Source organism: Oreochromis niloticus, linkage group LG14 (genome assembly GCF_001858045.2).
Source record: "Oreochromis niloticus isolate F11D_XX linkage group LG14, O_niloticus_UMD_NMBU, whole genome shotgun sequence".
Taxonomy (NCBI): domain Eukaryota; kingdom Metazoa; phylum Chordata; class Actinopteri; order Cichliformes; family Cichlidae; genus Oreochromis; species Oreochromis niloticus.
Genome location: NC_031979.2, coordinates 11755532 through 11775428, shown reverse-complemented (window position 1 = coordinate 11775428; position 19897 = coordinate 11755532). Strand labels below are relative to the sequence as shown.

General features: G+C 41.8%; 1 protein-coding gene across 3 annotated transcripts; it reads right to left on the bottom strand.

The window, feature by feature from the left end:
• Nucleotides 1–364: 364 nt before the first annotated feature.
• Nucleotides 365–18888, bottom strand: stard10 (StAR related lipid transfer domain containing 10). 3 transcript variants are annotated; one of them, XM_013273880.3, is made up of 7 exons: nt 18667–18888; nt 17995–18481; nt 9740–9887; nt 9538–9641; nt 4117–4234; nt 3507–3559; nt 365–1390 (listed from the first exon to the last, which is right to left on the bottom strand). In XM_013273880.3, exons 2-7 carry the CDS (start codon nt 18151–18153, stop codon nt 1184–1186), a joined length of 789 nt encoding a protein of 262 aa, XP_013129334.1. In that variant the 5' UTR covers nt 18154–18481; nt 18667–18888; the 3' UTR covers nt 365–1183. The 3 variants fall into 3 exon arrangements, with proteins under 3 accessions (XP_013129334.1, XP_005454408.1, XP_003449364.1); XM_005454351.4 differs by having other exon boundaries at nt 17995–18281; XM_003449316.5 differs by having other exon boundaries at nt 17995–18888.
• Between the last annotated feature and the right edge of the window lie 1009 nt (nt 18889–19897).

Genomic DNA, 19897 nt, shown 5'->3' with positions numbered 1-19897 from the left:
TGCGTCTCTTTTTTAGTGCTGAGTCGATCTCAGAGTTGCCATGCCAACAGATTGAGGGGATTCCTAATCCTGATCTAGGCCAGTGAGCGCGGACATACTCTTCACATATGCAAACGTTGGACACGGCGCGTGCAGGCTGCGTGACGTAGTGTTTCCCCCGTTCTAATCGCGTCACATCAGTTTTGCGTGCAGGTCTCACGGCAGATTGTGTGAATGGGAGCAGAGCAACCCATTGGGTTGGTGATTCTTTAAACCCCTTTCAGCATCACTCCAACCATGCAAACCTGCAGGCGACATCAGCCGCCAACCCGAAGCGAGTAAAACAGACAAACAAACACAGAGAAAAAAATACTCGGATCACCAGTGAAATTTGAAAACCTCTGTAGGAATCTGTATTTAATCTTGAATTTCTACATACATTCATCCATCTCTGGAACAGAGGATCAGACAGTACGTGTGAGTGTTGAATGCGTGCGTGAGTGTGTGCGTGTATGTGAGACACACGTGGATGCAGGTTGGGGTGGGTTTTCCAGCTGCCTTCTGCACACCTGCATATTTATCATGTGCTTACAAAATGTGATGGAGGCACATAACATTGGACCGAGAGACGATGATAGGGGGAGAGGGTGTACACATGTGAAGGCATTAGTGTAGCATAAATGAATAGTGTGTGTGTGTGTGTGTGTGTGTAATCTTGCGCTGAAGTGTGTGACTAGTGGCTTAAAGAGGGCAGTTTAATTCTAATAATTCAGTCATATTTTGATTGACAGCAGAAGGTGCACTGTCAGGTTAGTCTGTAAACATTCTGACATGAAATCTTACTGAAAACATATTCAGCTGCAATGACCTGCATAGGTCGCAGCTAGAAAACTGACTAGGCTAAAAGTTCTCGAAATTTAGTTTGAGTGAAGCTGTTGTATGTTGTGAGTTTGTTCCCACATTGCGCATGTTAACGTGTGACTGTCTGTCTACATGAATGCTTACCTATATGTGCCTACTGATATGCCTGCATGTGCACTTTGCATGTACAATATGGATACAAGTACGTGTATCTATGTGTGTATGTTTACACATACTTACAAATAGAATCACATACACGTACATGTCATGGTGCATGTTACGGGCATTTCTGCATCCCTGCTTGAACGTATGAGTGTGTGTGCTGCTTGTGAATGTGTGTGTGTCAGTCGCTGTCTTCTCTTTCATGGGCCTCAGCCAAGGAGCTCTCATCAATATTCTCCAGGCTCTCTGCCCGCTGGATGCTGAGTTCAGAGAGCGGGATGCTGGGCAATGTAGTCTGTTCTGGGTAAAGCCACGGCTTGAAGCCAGGGTTATGTCTCTGCTTCCACTCTGGATACTTCACACAGGCTTTGCAGATCTTCTTCATGGCCTGGAAAGAACAAACAACAACAAAAGAAACAACAACAACATGTGATTTATGAGAAATGATGGCAGTGATAGAAAGAATTTCCAGCAAACAGGTTGGCCGACACGTATGCTTGATCAATACTCTATAAGGAAGAACAGGCTGAACTCAACAGAGATGAAAAATACAGAGGACAGAAATAGCACCCATACAAAAATAGAGATGAAGATGGATGAGTGACAGGATAAAGGGAGACAGAAGGGAAGCTGTGAGAGATGGAGGAATCTATAGAGATAAAACATGGGCAAGGATAAAAAGAGGGGGGAGATCTTGTTCAGAGCCACAAGAACAGAGAATTTCTTTTTTCCAAATATCAGAGCCAAACAAGGGAGCTTCACACATGTCTGATAGTACTTAATGTCAGAAACAACATGCCTGTATGCTTTTTTAAAGGGTAAAAATCACAGAGCAACGCGTCTCATTGAAAAACAATGGTCCAGCAAGTTACAGCAGCACTCAGTGCATGGCAAGACAATCATCTAGAATATATCTGGATATCTTTGTAACTGCAGAGCCCAAAAAATAAAAAGCAATTTTTCTTTCAACTATTAGTTAATCCTATGATTCGCATACATCTTCTTCACTGCAACCACTCTCGCTTTAAGAGCAGCCGCATGTTTTAATAAAAATATATCTACCAAAAAGCAAAGCAATACTATATACTGTTAGGCCTGCGGTATTTTGACAATGAATTGATTTTGTCTCTGTGCACCATCTCAGTGGATTTCAAATCAAAAATGATGAATCGGTCTGCACTTCAGCGGTATGTGAAAAAAGTGCAGATTTCCAGACTTTCAGCTTTAATTCAAGGTTAGCAAAAGTATTGCATTAACTGTTTCCTTTATTGCCACCACATTCGGTTGCTGCTTGTTGCAACTGAAGAATATCCCACTTCTGTCCTGTACACTTCACAATCCATGCTACTGCTTCTGTCAGCAGTAAAGCACGCCCATGCCATAGCACTACCTCCACCATGTTTAATGTTAATGTAATGTTAATGTAGTATCATTACCTGTTTCTCTCCTCTGTACTTTTCTATTCCCATCATTCTGATACAAGTTCTGTCTGAATAATTTTTTTCCAAAGCTGTGCAGGCTTGTTTTGGTGTTTTTAGTCTAATCTGACCTTCTTGTTCTTGAGTGTTATCAGTGGTTTGCACCTTGTTGTAAACTCTCTGTATTTACATTGTCCTTGACTTAGTTAGATGTTGTGAAGCTGTTTTTCTTAACCATGGAAATAATTCTGTCCTCATGCACTCTGTTATAGTTTTTCAGGTCTTTTGGTGTTGCTGAGCTGCTCAGTGCATTCCTTCTTTTTAAGAATGAAACAGATTGTTGATTCAGCCACTGGCACGGTTATCTCTTTGGACTTTTGAGAGCCTCAGTGTATAGCAACCAGCCAACACTTGGAAATAAATAGAGGTCTTTTATTTGCTTAATTTGTCATGGAATAATGAGAGAACAGCCCTCACCTGATCGAAAATCTGCTCTTCACTCATTGTCTGATTATTTTTGAGCCTATGAAAATGGAATCCTCTGTATGAAATAATTTTTTAAAAAAAACTGCACTTCAATCATGTCTTAATTGTTGGATTTAAAAGCCACCGTGTTGTTGTATCAAAGGAAAATTGCAAAAAAAAAAAATAAAAGAAATGTGTCACTGTCCACATCCCATATTGATATTCAGACCCTCTCCTAATATGAATAATTAGATACATATTTTTAAAAGCTTTGATACTATTTATTAGTAACAATGTAAAATGCTTTTTTTGAGATATGAATGGAAAGCAAATCTCTAAAAACTCTAAAAATCCTATTGTGTTTAGTCACAGTCTTCACTAGATGCCTTCTTTCCCTGATATCATCTCTAAGGAGTCCTCCATCACAGCATGCTCTCTAGAGACTCATTGCCCTATTTTAATAAACATATACAGCAGCCGCCCTCAGACAAGCAGCAAACTATAAGGTCTGCGTATTTTCTCATGGTGACAGGCACTGTGCTGAGAGGAAGTGCGGACTATCACACAGTCAAACACACAACACACTTACAGGATCTTTGTTAATCTGCACATATTACTTACGCATGGAGCAAGGAAGTGGGAAGACTTGTTGACAACCCACTTGGGTAGCGAACCTGTAAAGAGAGTCGGGGTGAGCAAAGTATCATGGGTAAAAGTTGGAGTGTGACAGAGTCTGTTTTATTTCACATTACCAGGATCAAAGCAAGGCTTAGTAACTTAGTAACTACTCACTGCGCCCATATGGCTCTCTCTCATACATGCACACAAACACACACACACGCACACAGGCATTAGCAACGGATAATTAAAAAGAGTTACACAATCTGCACTTGCTTGCATGTGATCAGCAGTTAGAAAGTGAAGTAAATGGAGAATAAGAGGAGAACATCAACTGAAAAAGTAAAGTGAAGAAGAGTGAGCGAGAGAGCGCGAGAGAGGTGAGATAGACTGTCCTTCATATGGTTGCTATGGTGACATATTTTGACATAAAGGCAGGGCAATGAATAATTCATAGAACACAGAGTTAAGTACCTAGGTGAGTGTGTTTTGCTCTTCCTGTGTGTGCTCTGTTTGATTTTGTCCTTGGGTGCTGAATACCTTTCTCTCTCTCTGTGTGTGTGTGTGTGTGTGTGTGTGTGTGTGTGTGTGTGTGTGTGTGTGTGTTAGTTACCTCGAGGATCCACCTGGGCCATGTAAGTGAGGGTACAGTTATTAGGTCCCTGGCTCTGGATCATGTAGCCAGTCTGAATGGAAACTGCACGTACCATGTCCTTTTTAGGTGGGTATTTCTGTGGAAAAAGCGCAGAGAGGCCAAAGCGTAAACAAAAAGGACGAGGAGCCCACTAGATTCTTTTTCACAAGGTGAATGAAAGACTAAGAAAAAAAAGCACCAAACTTATGCATCAACATAAATGTCTTTGACACGCTCCTTTAAAGGTACACCTGCATCAGCGATTGCAAGCAGAAATCCAGTATCTGCTTTATGTATACAAACTTGCTCTTTGTGAGATCTGTATAAGGCAGAGTAGACATCAAGAGCTTTGTGCTGTTAAGCTGCCAGTCAAACTGATTTTCAGCTTCATAGTCAGACTTCTGATGCAGTGCAATCCAGTGCACACCACTCTGTAAATAAAAAAAGCAAAGCTGCATGCAGCCCACTATTTCCCTTTTAGCTTCTTAGACTCTAACAGTATATCCAAGGTTATTATTAATGATTAGGGAGTCCACTACTGGTTAGTCTGCACTAATTAGGAGAGGGACACTGCAGAGCACTCAAGAAGAACAGAGAGCAGCAGTCAGCTAAGACATCTGCTTTATCTTTTCTCTGCTATTTAACTCATATTTTTGGCTTCTACAATTAGCACACTACCTTGTATTGGCAGGAGAAATCTCTGCAATGTGAACTTTTGTAAATCATCTGCGGGTTTCCGGGATACAGAATTCTCATGCTCCGAGCTAATGTAATCTTGTTGATTTTTTTTTAGACTTCATTAAATCTGAAACATTAATCATGACTAAGCCATGTGTTTGAAAACACCCAGAACACCAGGAAACGGATCATCTCAGGACTCGAGCACTTGATGAGCAATCAGCTGAATGACAACACGATAATTAAACTTTGGACAAAATTAATCATTTTTAATATATCACTATGTGCACTCGAATATACGCTCACCAACCACTTTATGTGGTACACTTCTTCAACTCTTCGTTAATACAAATATCAAATCAGCCAATCACATGGCATCAAATCAGTGCAATTAGTCATGTAGACATAATCAAGACGACCAGCTGAAGCCAAAACTGAGCATCAGAATGAGAGTATTGATGCCAGACAGGCTGGTCTAAGTATTCAGAAACTGCTGATCTGCTGAGATTTTTACCGAAAAAAAAAAAATCCCTCTGGTTTACAGATAACGCTGAGCAAAAATGCCATGTTGACGTCAGAGGTCACAGTAAAGTGGTCAGACTGCTTTGAAATGATCAATCAAATAAGCACTGGGTACAACCAAGGTATGCAGGAGAGGATAACACGTCAAACCTTAAAGTAAATGGGATACAGCTGCAGAAGACCACACCAGGGACTATTCCTTTGTGACAGGGATCTAGAGTGCGACCGATTTGGTTGCACATGCGACCTAATTTCTCAATGGTGCGACTAAAAGAAAAATCCTCGGTCCTAGGTGCGACCAGCCGTTCGAGTAGAACAATTGATAACTTTTTCGTTAAGTTAAGGCCTGAATCGTCCAAAATTCATAGCCAGTTCTCTGACGGAGCCATCAACCTCTCAGGTTATGTCTAACACCGGTCCGGAGACGGCACCAGGTAATGAGCCACATACGATCGACTCCGAGCCAGAGCCCACTGAAAGTAAAAGGGGGAAAGTGTATACATTTCGAAGAGAGTGGCTTGACCAGTTTCCCTGGCTAAGATACAGTAAAGCTGACAACATGATGCACTGCATTTACTGTCGTGAGTGGGGAAAGACCATGGCCGGCAGTACTGCATTTGTGACTGGTGCTAATACATTTCGAATTGAAACGCTGAAAAAGCACAGTGTATATAGAAAACACATTATATGCGGCAATAAATGCACTGCCCAAGTGTCCCCTCTCCCCACTGCCTTTCAGTGGGAGTGAGGAGAGGGGACTGCCGCTCTGATGACTTGTGTGCAGGCAGCAGCAAACAGGTCATCAGAGGCCAAGATGATGATTAAGTTTAACATCGCCTACAATATTGCCAAAGAAGAAGTTCTGTTCACTAAGTTCAAGTCCGAAATAATTCTTCACAAGAAAAATGGCTTGAACGTAAACCCCACATACAGTAATGATGTCATGTGTGCCCAGTTTATAGGTGTCATCCCAGACACACTGGGAAAAAAGTGTGTCTGAGAGGCATGTGACTGCAAAGGAGGATAGTGCATAAGATATCAAGCTGTTCGGATGTTCAGATATTGAGATGTTCAGTTTGAAGCCTTTCGGGCACTTTTAATTTAGATTTTCTTTCATTCAATATATCTTGAGATGTTTTAAATTTACATTTCAGCTCAGCACTTTAAGCACAAGCACTTTTTCAGCAGCTCATCTTTCTTGTACAAATGTGCTCCAAACAAAGAACTTTGTGTTGACAAGATTGTTAGTTAATCATTTACAAATCAATATTGTCTGCATGGACAGCAATTTTAAAACATGTAAAACTGTGGTGTTAAGCAACGTGGTTGAAAAATTTGGATGCACCTAACTTTTGTGCTGGTGCACCTAAGAAAAAAAATTTAGGTGCACTAGTGCAACCGTGGCAAAAAGTTAGTCTAGAGCACTGTATGACCACAGTGTACTAATCTTCTGATGGCTGCTTGCAGCAGGATAAAATACAAATACGTCACAGAGCTCAAATCATGTCAAACAGGTTTCTTGAACATGACAATGAGTTCACTGTACTCAAATGAAGAATTATGGCAGTTCTGCAAGCAAAAGTGGTTCCCCTAGAGTAGCAAAGTGTAACTAATGTAGTGGCCAGTGAGTGTATAATTAATCTGTATGTCAATATTTACACGGTAAATCAATTCTGGTTCAATTCAAACTAAATATTATTTGGCCAAAGTGAACTATTAGGCAAAATATTATGTCCTCGTGATGGAGATAGATGACAGGGATCACATGAGTCTTTAATTAGCTGCTGGGCACAAAGGATATAGTTACAATGCCTCTGTTACTTGATAAATCCAAACGAATGAGTCAGTGGATCAGCACTGTTGTGTCTGGATCTGTGACTCCACTGTGGGAAAAAAGAAAAACTATGGCTCAGCAAACAAAGTGGTCATTAGAAGCCATTAGAAGTTATTAAGCCTTTGCCATTATAAATATTTGCATAGGGTTTTCATGCAAATACATATCGGACTCTATAGCACTCAACACAATGGTACGCTTAACAGCAGCACTAACCATAGTTACATGACAGATGGATTGCAAAAGCTTCGGAAATGTATGATTAAAGAACTGAAAATAATTCATGGCTCCTGTTATGATTCGTGGAAAAGCTGAACAGCGATTGTAGGATAACAAAACAGCATAAGTGAACCATGTCCCGCTGATGGATGCGCCAACCCGCCACTTATAAGTTTCCCCTGAAGCCAAACTCCAGGAAGTCGAGCTCTCGAGTTTTTCTGATTATCAAGATTAGCCTTGGCTAACCACACACATAAACAGACACACAATTTGTTGTGTTCAGAATCTCAAATTGATGCAGGAATGCGGAAGGCAGGGCGGAAGTCAACAGCTCACGGTCATATGAGAGGCCTTATCCTTCTGCAAACATTGTACTGGTGAGCAAAAGTTAGAATGAAAAGCAGACAGGAGACAAAAGAGTGAAAAAGGACACTAGGTGACAGACAAAAGGAATAAAGACAAAAGACATGGGAACCCATGATGCACACAAAAGGCTGACAGACACGAAGACAGTGAGAGAGACATCGCTGAAAGTGTGGAATTGTTGTTTTACTTTGTTTCACCTTCTCAAATCTGAGGATTTGCTTCTTTTTCTTAGTCTTTCTAAGTTTTCTACACATTTTAAAAGCCAGTCAATCAGACAACCCAGAAAACAAGTGGCAGGTTAATGAATGCAGGACACAACTAGCAACAGGTGATGAGTACAAACAGACATAAAGCCAACAGAAAAGCTGAGGTTTGAGGCCAAACTGAAAGTTACTCACATCCTCTTAATGTGCTTTAATCAACTGATTGTTTTTACAGCTTTATAGTATCTAGATTATTCAAGTTCTTGAAAAGGCATGCTCGGAAGCTGAGCTTAAAACACAATATGTTCTTCTATCATCTATCATTGTTTCAGGTGGAAGCATCAGGGGCAGACAATATGATAGAGCATGGTCTTTGGAAAGGTGCTAAGCTAAACTGTTGCTGTGTAAGTAAAGAGAGCAATAGAGCGTGTGGTAGGGGAAGTACTTCTGGAGACTGGATCACGTTCCTGTTTTCTGAGCTGAGCAACTTCTAGCAACATTGCACTGGGTTGCATTTTATGGAGTCTGCAAGCAGACAGAAAGGCTTTTAGGAAAGTAGGTATCATGTTTTTGTTTTTTTTGAAAACAAAAATGAAATATGATGGTTGTTGCAGGTACTTGTTCATGTGAAAATCAGCAGGAGGCGCATGTTATCAACCTCTCTGGGACCGACTGCAGTCAGATTATTTTGTGCCATAAATTAAGCCTCCATTTTCCCGGGTAGATTTCACACTCAGTGGCGGACAAAGCTACGCTGTGAAAGCGAAGCTCATAAGGAACCAATTTAAATGCAGAAAACTAGTCTATTGCTACTTTAAATCACCCGTACACCCGTACACAGACAGAGCGGTGAAATGTTCCCGTAGAAAAAACGGGGCCTGTTCAACTTGCTAAAGAGGACCACTTCATTTCAGCTCGCCAGTATACATTATTGTGCAAAAGTCTCAAGCCACTCCTCATTTCTGAAGTTCTTTCAGAGGTTGTTTTTGGCTGCTTTTTCACTCATTATCAGTTCAATCCTTGTACTTGACCATTTTTGGGGGAATGTTTCTTTTTGTTGTTGTTTATTGAGTCACTTAACACTGACCTATAAATGATTCAAGCATAAAATAGGCACCTAACTAAAGGGGTGACCCTGTGTTGTGTGTACTCATAACAAGAAGAAACTTTGAAAAAAGAAGAGCTTTGAACTTCCTTAAAGAAAGCCTGAGGACCTATTCCTTAGAGCTGCTTACAGAAATTGAAAGAAAGCTTGCATACAAGAGTTCAGGCTATGTGGAAGAATTAAAGCGGTTCTAAATATTGATGTTCACGCTCATTAGAGCGGTACTAACTCTGCTTTTGCCTTATATACTTTATTTCTATTCATGTTTGCGCATGTTTCGTAAATCATTGCTCCTTTTTCCCATTTTCCTAGCAAAATATCAAGAAACGCGAGATGACTTAAGACTTTTGCACAGCACTATTCACCCAGTTCATTTTGTTCCCATTGCACTAGCATTCCTGCGCTCCTTCGATCACAGATTAAGGTTATATGACATAAATGTTGCCATGTACGGCATTTTCATGTTTACTTACGGCATGTTTGACAGAGTAGTTCATGATGATGTAATCTTTTCCTATTGGCAGCCAGGAGCGGAGCGTGATGACGTCACGGTTCCGAAGTGGCTTTGGGCACTTCCCTGTTAACAAACAAGAGAAGTCATGTGAACAAAGCATCACAGAACAATCTGTACCTAAACGATATTTACATGCGCTTACATGCGAGTGTGCAACATACATGAGTAGTAACCAACATCCGCATTGACCGTAAGCTTCCCAATATCAAAGGTCTCAATGACATTTGTGTCCCACTTCTTTCTGTATTCAATGTCATGGAGAACGTCATACATGGTCTCAGCTGACACATCCTTGCACACCATCCGACACTGAGAGAGGAAGAAGGACAGAAAGAGAAACAGAGGCTTAATTTTTAGGCAACAAAGGGAAATCCACAATGATTTTACAAATTTGAGTCGCACACAGCTTATTCAAACTGTATTTAAAATACATAATTCTATGGCACCAGTATTGCACTTGTTCGAATTCATTGCTCTGTGTCTAATGCAAACTATGAGGTAGGAAAATCCATTAGAGTTTAATGAAGCTGCTCAGCATAAATTCAAAGTGAAGTAGTATACCACTGTTGAGGAGAGCTCAGGCCTAGTGATGCCAAGAAAGGTAAGTGAGACACAAAAACAAAGCCCGATGAACACATCACAGACTCAAATACCTGGAAATAAATATATGTACACACTCACTGCACCCATGTGGACCCCACACATGAAAGAAACACAAATGGCAAACGATGTGTAAATGATTAGACATCAGATGGTTGGAGAGCGTCAGTATCGGAGAGCAGAAATGGGGACTGTGTGTGTGTGTGTGTGTGTGTGTGTGTGTGTGTGTGTGTGTGTGTGTGTGTGTGTGTGTGTGTGGCAGAGAGACAATCAGTACAGACAGGCCACTGACCATAGATGAGTCATTACCGAGACCCAAGCTCTTAAATGGAAAACACATTCACCACAAGACAGAGATGGAGAGACTTATGTCAAAGGGTTGTTGCTTTTTTTTCAAGAGTGCAGCAGTAGCAGGAGCTCTGAATGCCACCTTTTTTTTATCTTTTTGTGGTTCTGTCCGAAACAAACGATGTGTGAAGAGTCTCTTCTGCACTAGAGCACCAGCTTTTTAGACTAAAACAACCTTCCTCATATCAGTTATGCTGTGTAGATGAGATATACTCAGCAGCAGCCATTAGACCAGAAAAGACGTGTAAAATGTACTGCGTGGCCATGTTATGCTACAGAAAGACCATCTGCAGGTAGAGCTGCTTTTTCCTGACAGTTTCTCTCGTTTTCTGTTGTAAGTTTAACATTTTGCATATTCCTTTCAGACGTTTCATGTTGACATCTAAGACTGACTTACAATTACTAGGAAGTTTTCATTGCACTTAAAGCAACATAACACATTGCTGTCACCTCGAGGAGGCTGCTGGTGGCTAGTGGAGTCTGTTTGCTTCTTTGCTTCACTTCATGTCTACCCCAGAGGGGAGACACACAGTGAGTTAATGAGCAGGAAAACAGCAGTAGAGAGTCTAGCTGAAATGAAACAACTGCACATAAATGCACGGCTTCGGCTCAGGAGGTAGAGCTGGTCATCTACTAATCAGAACGTCAGTAGTTTGATCCCCAGCTTCACTAGTTTGCATGCCCGAGTATCCACGGGCAAGATACTGAACGACGGGTTGTCTCCAATGCATCCATTGTGTGTGAATGATTAAAAGCACTTAGGTATTGAAAACGGCGCTTGTATGAATGGGTTTATAGTACGAATGTGTTTTGAGAGTTATATATATATAGTACCAGTCCACAACCCTATTAAATAATATATTGTGGTGAGGCATTGGTTCAATGGTTCAATGTGTTTCTTTGTCTGAAACAAAGAACATTGTTCCTCTGTGAGAAAGAAAATCATAGGTTAAAATCCACAGGATAACATGCAAACTCCACACAAGAGTTTATATGTTCTCCTCGTGTCTGTGTGGGTTCTCTCCTGGTACCCCAGCTTTCTCCAGCAGTCCAAAGACATCAATGTTAGGTTCTTACATGATTCTAAACTAGCTGTAGAAGTGAATGATTGTCAGTTTCTATGTGTTAGCCCTGCAACAGACTGGCAACCTGTTCAAGGTTTGGGATAGGCTCTAGTCCCACTCTGACCCTCAGTTAGATAAGCAGAAGATAATGGACGGATGGACGGATGGATGGAGCCTCGTACAAGTTATAGGCAAAAAACTAGGAGGAGTGGTGCTTCCATTAATACCACAGCCGGTTGATTGTTTGCATAGCATGTCACAGCTTATTAATGAAACCATAGAGACTCCTGGCTATGTCTGGCATAGACGGCAATACACCCCAGGTAAGCCCTTGAGTAACAGTGTTGCCACAGTTACAATTGCCAGGAGGAATTAGTCTCAATAATAACAAGGTGAAAGGCAAGGGGTAGAGGCATGTAGAGTTATAAAGCACAGGAGACACAAAGGCAATGACGGAAAAAAGAACCCAGCACTTGATCAAGAGCAAATTAGAAAGAAATGGACCAAGGGAAGTTGTCTGCCCCAGATAAATTTTAACTCCTGTTATAAATCAGTCCAGACAGTTTAAAACTCCGCCTAGCCTATCTTCCATCACTGCTTCCCTTCAGGCTTCATTTAGGAAAATTATCATAGACTGTATCCCAGATTTGTCTGTAAACCTGTTTTAAACTCGAGGTCTCCTCTTAGTCTTTAATAACAATAACTATTTGAAATTCAAAATGGTCCGCATTGGTCTGATACATGGAAAAGTCACCAGGGCCAACAAAGAAAAACAGACATTCATACGTAAAGCCAGGTTAGAATCACTAATTAACCAAACATGCATGCATTTTTGACTGTGGGAGGAACCCATACTACTCAGAGAGAAACCACACAGGCACAGGAAGAACATGCAAATGCCACACAGAAACCCAGAGCGTCTTTATTGAGAGGCAATGATGAGTTTTTCCATCAACTAAAATATTGGTGAGTTGCAATTTTTACTCCTAGAGGACAAGTCAGCAAATTAAGACACACTTTTGGAAAGTTACCATCAAATACTCACCCGAACATATAACAATATCATGTTGGGAGTTCTACTGAAGATGAAATGATAAATGACAATGAAAAGAAAGAAAAAAACCAGGTTGGAGCATAAAAATGAGGACACCAAACGTTTTCAGACAAGATCCCAAAAAACGTTAATTGTCCTGAGACCAGATATCACTGCCTTCCCAGTGTCTTATTTTGGCACGCAACCCACTTGTTCGAAAATGTTCGTTTACAAACTCCAGATCGGAGCCGAGGCCATCAGCTTTAGCTGTAGCTCTCACACAGGAACACAGTCTCACACGACTCCACAACAGTCACACTGTGCAACAAAGGAAACTGTAGATGCTAAATTGTAATGACATTCCCAGAAACAGAACCCTCGGTGAGATCGAGGAAATGCAGGCTGAGTGCAGAGAACAGGTCAATACAGACTGAAAGCTGATAAAACAGAAAAAAACTAAACGGGAATGTGGTGCAAGCACATTAGTGTTACCTATTGTAACCTTATCGTTAGCCTAATCAAGAAAGAAGTGATTTCATACTTCACATGAGTAGCAGATTGCTAGGCCACTTAAGCAACAAACGGCAAGCAAAGTTCAGAAGAACTGAGCAAAAATGTGTAGCTAGCTGTGTTTCGCAAAAAGCACAAAAAGAGCTCTTCAGCTAAAGTAGTGGGTGTGTCACTGGACTTGGACAGGTAGATCCCAACCAATCTATAGGTCGATATTAGCTATCAGTATCGGTATTTAGCCACTGGTTTGTCCACCAGAGGACACTGCAACTTCCTTGTTGGATCAACTAGAGCAGGGGTCTCAAACTCCAGTCCTCGATGGCCGCTAACCTGAAACTTTCCCATGTGTCCCTGTTGCAACACACCTGAACAAAATTAGTAGGTCATTAGCAAGAGTACAGAACTTGACTGCATGCTGAGATGGCAACCCCTAACCCTACTCAAGTAAATTGAAGTAAATGTTTGGAAAAATGTGCTTCTAAAAGTACTTTTATTGCACCATGTTCATTCACTCATGAGCTGCTGTAGCATGAATCAAATGGCTGGATTGGCACCTCAGCATGCAGTCAGGTTCTATAGAGTATTGCTAATGACCTACTAATTGTATTCAGGTGTGTTGCAACGGGACACATGAAAGTTTTAGGACAGCGGCCCCTGAGGACTGGAGTTTGAGACCCCTGAACTAGAGGGTAAAAAAAGTTAAAAAAAAATTACTAAAAACATTTTGTGTGTCAAAAAATAAGCTCTGACATTAAAATCCTGCTTATAACCACAGCAATAATCCTCCATATATCACAGCATGACACTCTGAAAGATAATGTCCTATTTATGTGTGTTGTTGTTCGGACGATTTTTATTTTAAATGCATTAAATCAACTAGTGAGTGAGAATCTTTACACTGCATCACTAATCACAAGGATATAAACTAATTTTCCAAGAGGGAAGTCTGTCACATTACAAGGCACATCTTAATGTCTGTAAACGTAATTAGGGACTGTAAAGTCATCTGTTATCGCTGTCTAAAAGACAATAGTTAAAACCCTTATGAGTATTCTGTTGTTGTATTAAAGATTAGTGAGATAGATTATGTAGGCACAATGCAATTATGATTTATTTTAACAGTGTAGTCAAGGAGGCATTACACATTTATTACCAAAATAAAAACTAGACAAAAGACAAACGCCTCTTTTAAACCAATTTGGTGCTGGAACCAAATCTAGATCCAGTTCCATGGATTTCTACTGAAAAGGTTGTGGCACTTTTACAGAAAAATTCACAGATCCAGTTCAGAGATTCTTCAATGATTTTCTTCCAGGGAATATTAGAACAGTTTTGGTTCGTAAACCAATTGAAATGTGGGTTGGGTCTCAAATGGTACCAACACCCAACCAGCTTTGCATCACCACTGAAACCACGTTGCTGAAAAAGTTGTAACAGAGTAAAAAAAGAGAGAATACAGTATGACGGGATTTTTCAGAATAATGGTTCTGCACTAGAACTGTGATGGGTGGACTCCAAAAGTGCGTGTAAAGAGATTAGAGTCTGTGCAGGTCACAAAAGACCAGAGAGAATAATGGATGTCTTGTGTCCACAGGCAAACTGAAACAGGAGTAGCAGGAAGAAGGAAAAACAAAATGAAAAGTCGAAGGGGGAAAGCTGCAGGGAGCAAGACATTCAGCCCAGAATGAAGACATACAGCCAGCTACGTACACGTGTGTGTAATTCTATTACAAACTAATTGAATAAACTCGACAGATGAAGCAAAGAGGGCAGGATAGAGGGGGTGAAACAGAGTTCAGAAAGATAAAATAGAGATGGCGGAGACAAGCAGGCATAGGTGGACAAACAATAGGTGTGTGTAGACGGCAGTCTTTTCAATATGTCTGTCCACAGGGCCCCCTCTCTGCCTACTCATAACACCCTGTGACCTGCGATCCCTGCACATCCAGCCCACTCCCTCTACTTTTCATTCTCTCCCTTATTCCCTGTTCCACCCACTCTTCTTCTCTTCTTGCCGCCCTCTCCCTCTCCTCTTCCAATCTGTCAGCTCCCATCATTTGTTCCTCTGGGTGCTGATACATGACAGTAAATTTGAAAAAAAAAAGAAAAACAGAAGGGGAGTGACTCAGAGCTGGGCTTCCCTCTTCGTCAGCATGAGAGAAGGCAAACCCTGGGAGTATGTTTGCGTGTCTCTGTGAGTGTGTGTTGATGTGGGCAGGAGGATGGCCCATTAACAGTAAATAAAAACTACCCACATTTTAATGCACACACACTGAGTGTTGCATGTGAAGTCGTGTGCTGATCGATGATATTAAATTGCTGGTTAGAATGAGCACAGTCATGACTGAACTGTGAGGTGATCACTGATTAATATGGTAGGGGCAATGATGACGATGATGATGAGGCTAATGATGATGATGATTGCCAGCCTGTTCCACTTCTCTCACTCAAATGGACATATATCTATCTTTGTTGCTTTTTAAAGCTACGCACAAGACAGGCAGAGAGGTTACGTTAGAGATGCACGGCTTTATTCCGTCTATAAACAGAACAGCTGTAAGTACCACACTGACTCACAACTACATTTGTAATGACATAATTGTATATACAGTACATTTGCAGCGTGGAAGATTGGTATGTGAGAGTGAAACAAAAGGGGAGATGAGACAGCAGTGCACAATGCAAAACCCCCAGCTTTTGTCATATTTACATAAAGATAAAGTGCCAGCTACAGATAGAAGCCCCACCCAAACTTCAAACATGCGTGCGTGCACTTTCCACTTCCCACTGTTTGCAGTCTGCAACTGTCAAGATAAAACACACCTGTCCGATGTCAGGGAGAAACGCCTGAATAAGCAGATCCCTACCCTCTGCACACAGGATATACCCTGAGGAATTACGCAGGAGAATGAGGCGGCTTTATAGGCTCTTGATTGGCCTGTACACTACACACACACACAAACACAAACACAAAGAAGCTTGCTAATAGGTAAGAAGATGGATAGAGGGGGCTGGGAAAAGCCCTGTGCTTTTGCAGCTCCTGCACATGTTGATAACACCTCTATGTACACACGCACATATGCACACAAGCTAACAAGACTTTATTTAACAAAGTAAACACCGGGTGGCTCGCTGACTCTCTTCAGACCTGGATACAATAGCAGGACACACACACATAAAGCGGATGATGGGTTTCATTTGTATCTTTGGATATGTAGTCAGTTCTGGTCAGATTAGTAAGCTGGAAGGGTTAAAAAGTGGAAAGGACCCTCCTGAGATTTCGGGCCGTGAGGCCAAACATTTCTGTGTGTGTGTGAGAGAGACAGTGAAAATGCTAAAAGAGGTTTTTAAGCCTGATAAGCACTAAATTAACAGTCAGTCAGGTCTCCTGGCAGCATCTGCAGCTCTAAGATGAAGTAACACTGGCAAAGCTGTTGGCTCCAAGTGAAAGTGTGAATTTTTTTCTTTATTTACAGTTTACCCTTGGGTGCAGGTCTCAATCAAAATGCTCCCTGCTAGCTTCTACTAAACTTCTACTTTCGAGCTTGAATGTGTGGAAATACAATCATGTGCTGAAGAGAGAACTGGGTGTTTTGCCACAAGTGTGCTGTGAGAACACTGTTTAAATTAATTCCCCCCCTTCTCTGATTCCCACAACATAAACAAAGCATTATTAACGACTGCGGTCAGTCATTGTTAGACTCGGGTACACGGCAGATTCTCACAGGCTACAAGCAGCGCCGCCGTCCTAATAATGCCTCCACGTCAACTCCCAGGACAAACGCTCACACTTGACGAAAACTGCCACGACTGCTGTTTGAGCAGATAACAGAGTTTGCTCACAGTTTCACATGGCGCTCACGTTACCTTACCTAAACAACTAACCAGGAACTACTAGACTTTTCCACCTAATAGGGCACAGTGTCCTATTAATGTAAACTGATGCTCTTCAGAGGACTGCGGGGCGATTTAGTTAAATGAGAATTACACACACACAAAACACACAAAAGGTGATCAAAAAAGAATGTAGTCATTAAACTCCAAGACTGACAATGGATTTAGAAGCAGCAAGCGCTCACACTGAAGGTAATTATTGAACCGATGGCCGAACAAACTGATCGATCCTGTCTATTTGCTCATGACCTAACCGACTGCTCTCCCACTATTGTCAGCAGCCCTATTTGAGCGTGTGCTTTTGCAGACTTCCATTTGTTTTGAATGGATGACAAACTGTGTAGTACTCAGCACTCTACATAATACGCTTTTGCACAGAGGCTTGAAAATAGTTTCACTGGCAAAAGGCGACATGTCTCCAGAGAATTAAGCCTGCCTCCTGAGATTTCAGCCAGCTCTCACTTCTCTTTAGTGCGGGACATTTTTTTTTTTTTTACTGTGGGCATCAGGCATCAATTCAAATACGCACCATTATCTAAAACAGGATGTGGTCAATACAATGCATTTTTTTTTTAAAGTTCTTGTCTTTACCTCCAAGCCCTATACTTGGACTGCTACAGTCATATTGGGTCATTTATTAAAACTGATTTGCTTACAGAGAGTGCTTTCTCATTTCAAATGTGTTTTTGGGATGTTTGGAGAGCGCAGCTGCAATAAGAGCAATGAGAGAGAGAGCAATGCTTAAAGGCTGTCAGCAACTTAAATCATATGGGAATTTAGAAGGGAGCACTTCCCTGCCAGCTGGATTATGCAGCAGGGTTTTATATCGCTCCCCTTCCCCTTTGTCTTTGTACTGTTGCCACATGACCACATCCACACCACTTTCCATTATTTCCCACCAGTACCCGATGCCCAATAGAAGCGCACAAAAAGTTCTATTCATACCTGTATGGTTAAATTGTCTCACCTTAATTTTGTGGATGGACTTCCCCTCCTCCAGAGACTGGGTCCACACAGTGACGACCCCTTTGTTGTAGGTCATATTCCAGCCCTCTTCGCACACACACTCGGCCTTGAAGCTGGCAAACGCCTGGTCGTCCGGGATTGTCACAGTCTGTCCAGACATGGCTTCTTGTTACCGCGAGGAGTTGATAGGAGAGCGAGGGATGTGGTGGGATGCGTGGGGGTGAGGACTACAGTGGAGACACGATGAGCTGGGGAAGCCGGGAGTCGAGTTTCCCTCCTCTTCTTCTTCTGTGGGAATAACTTGTCTAATTCAATTTCCTCCTTGCAACAAGCTTTTGTAGCTGCAGCGCGTCTTGTGATGGTCTGCGCGCGTGCTTGTGTGTGTGAGTCTGTGCCCGCGCGCTTTCAGGGTCCAATAACCGCAATCCACCCTGCACAAACTAATGTAGCAGAGGTGCAGGCAGAGAGAACAGGTGAGCTGGAAACAGCTGGGGAGGGGGGAAAGGCAAAGAAGTGCGTAAAATGAGATGGGCGGATCAGATCAGAGCTCTGAGCCGGTCTCCGCGGTTTAATAAGTTTCTGTCCGCTCCAGCAGCCCTCTCAAACAGCCGCTCTTCACGCAAACCATATGTTTCTGTGTTTCCGCCTGTCACTGCCCGTTTCTGTCTCTTACCTTCTGCCTCCACCTTTCCTCTCTTGCCCTCTGCGCGTCTCTACGCCTCTCTCTCAGTTGTTGTCTTTTAAGGGTTTATAACAAGCTGATTTCCAGACCATCTCCATCGCTGCGTCGCCGCTGTGGCAGGTGGTAAAGGGGATGCGGTGAGAAATATGAGGAAGAGGAGGAGGAGAGTCGGGCTGCACAGGCAGGAGACCAGCCACAGCCACAGTGAAAGCGCCTCCCTTTGTTGCCTTCAGGTGCTGCTCGTAAAGCTCACAGCTCTGCATTGTTTTAACGAGAAGACTGCAAAGGCAAGAAAGATATTTGCACCTCTGAATATAAATTACAAACAGGTAGGTTTAAAATGTTTTTGCATAACGGTTAAGCTGGTCCAGGAAACAAACAAAACCTAAAACAAAGAAAAACGGCGATCAAAGCCTAAAGCTCTGATTTGTGACATTTTTCATTAAATAAACTCCGCTTAACTGGAGATTTAGTAACTATAAATGCATTTTTATTACTGATTTTCTGGTCTGTCTTATAAGCAGAGCTGGACACTTAATCAGACCATAGAAGTCATTTTTAATCTATAAGTTATCATCTGTAATAAATATGTCATATTCCGTAACACACCAGCTGATTTGGTAAAATGGGGAAACGAAGGAAAACAGAACTTCGTGAACAGCACTTTGTGGAAACTGTATTTGATTTTTAGAAACATCTGTGTTTGATATCAAATACTAAACAGACTGTACAGGCTGACCAGGGCGACCAGACCCCAACAAACTAACACAGAGTCTGTGTGGGGCAACGTGACCCTTTACAGTCCGGGGTCATCTTGTCAGACATATTATATTTAAATAAAACGTTTCCAAATCAAGTAAATATGAGAATAATAAAAGGAAGCTGAATTTTGTTCCCTATATGATTTCATGCATTAGTCTTTATATACTCACACACACACACGCACGCACACACACACACACACACACACACACACACAGTCACTTCACACCGCATTGAAATGGAAAAAGAATTATCTACTTCCTACCATGTTCATCACCATGTTGACTTGTGACTTTCTGCTAACTTGTAACTTTCAGCATAGCACTGGACAGCCGAACCGTCGCTTGAGTGCAATATTGTATTAGTTAAAAGCCAGACTTAAAAGCCAGTCAAAATGTGGGACATTTCCTCAAGATGTTGGACAGGACGACAAGGAATAAAAAAGGCCAAGTTAATACCT

Coding starts and splice junctions, on each gene's coding strand:
- stard10 (XM_003449316.5), bottom strand. CDS start 18,153: ATGTCTGGACAGACTGTGACAATCCCGGACGACCAGGCGTTTGCCAGC. Junction 9,888..17,994: donor AGTCCATCCACAAAATTAAG/GTGAGACAATTT, acceptor TTCCTCTCTCAG/TGTCGGATGGTGTGCAAGGA. Junction 3,560..4,116: donor GGCCCAGGTGGATCCTCGAG/GTAACTAACACA, acceptor CTCTCTTTACAG/GTTCGCTACCCAAGTGGGTT.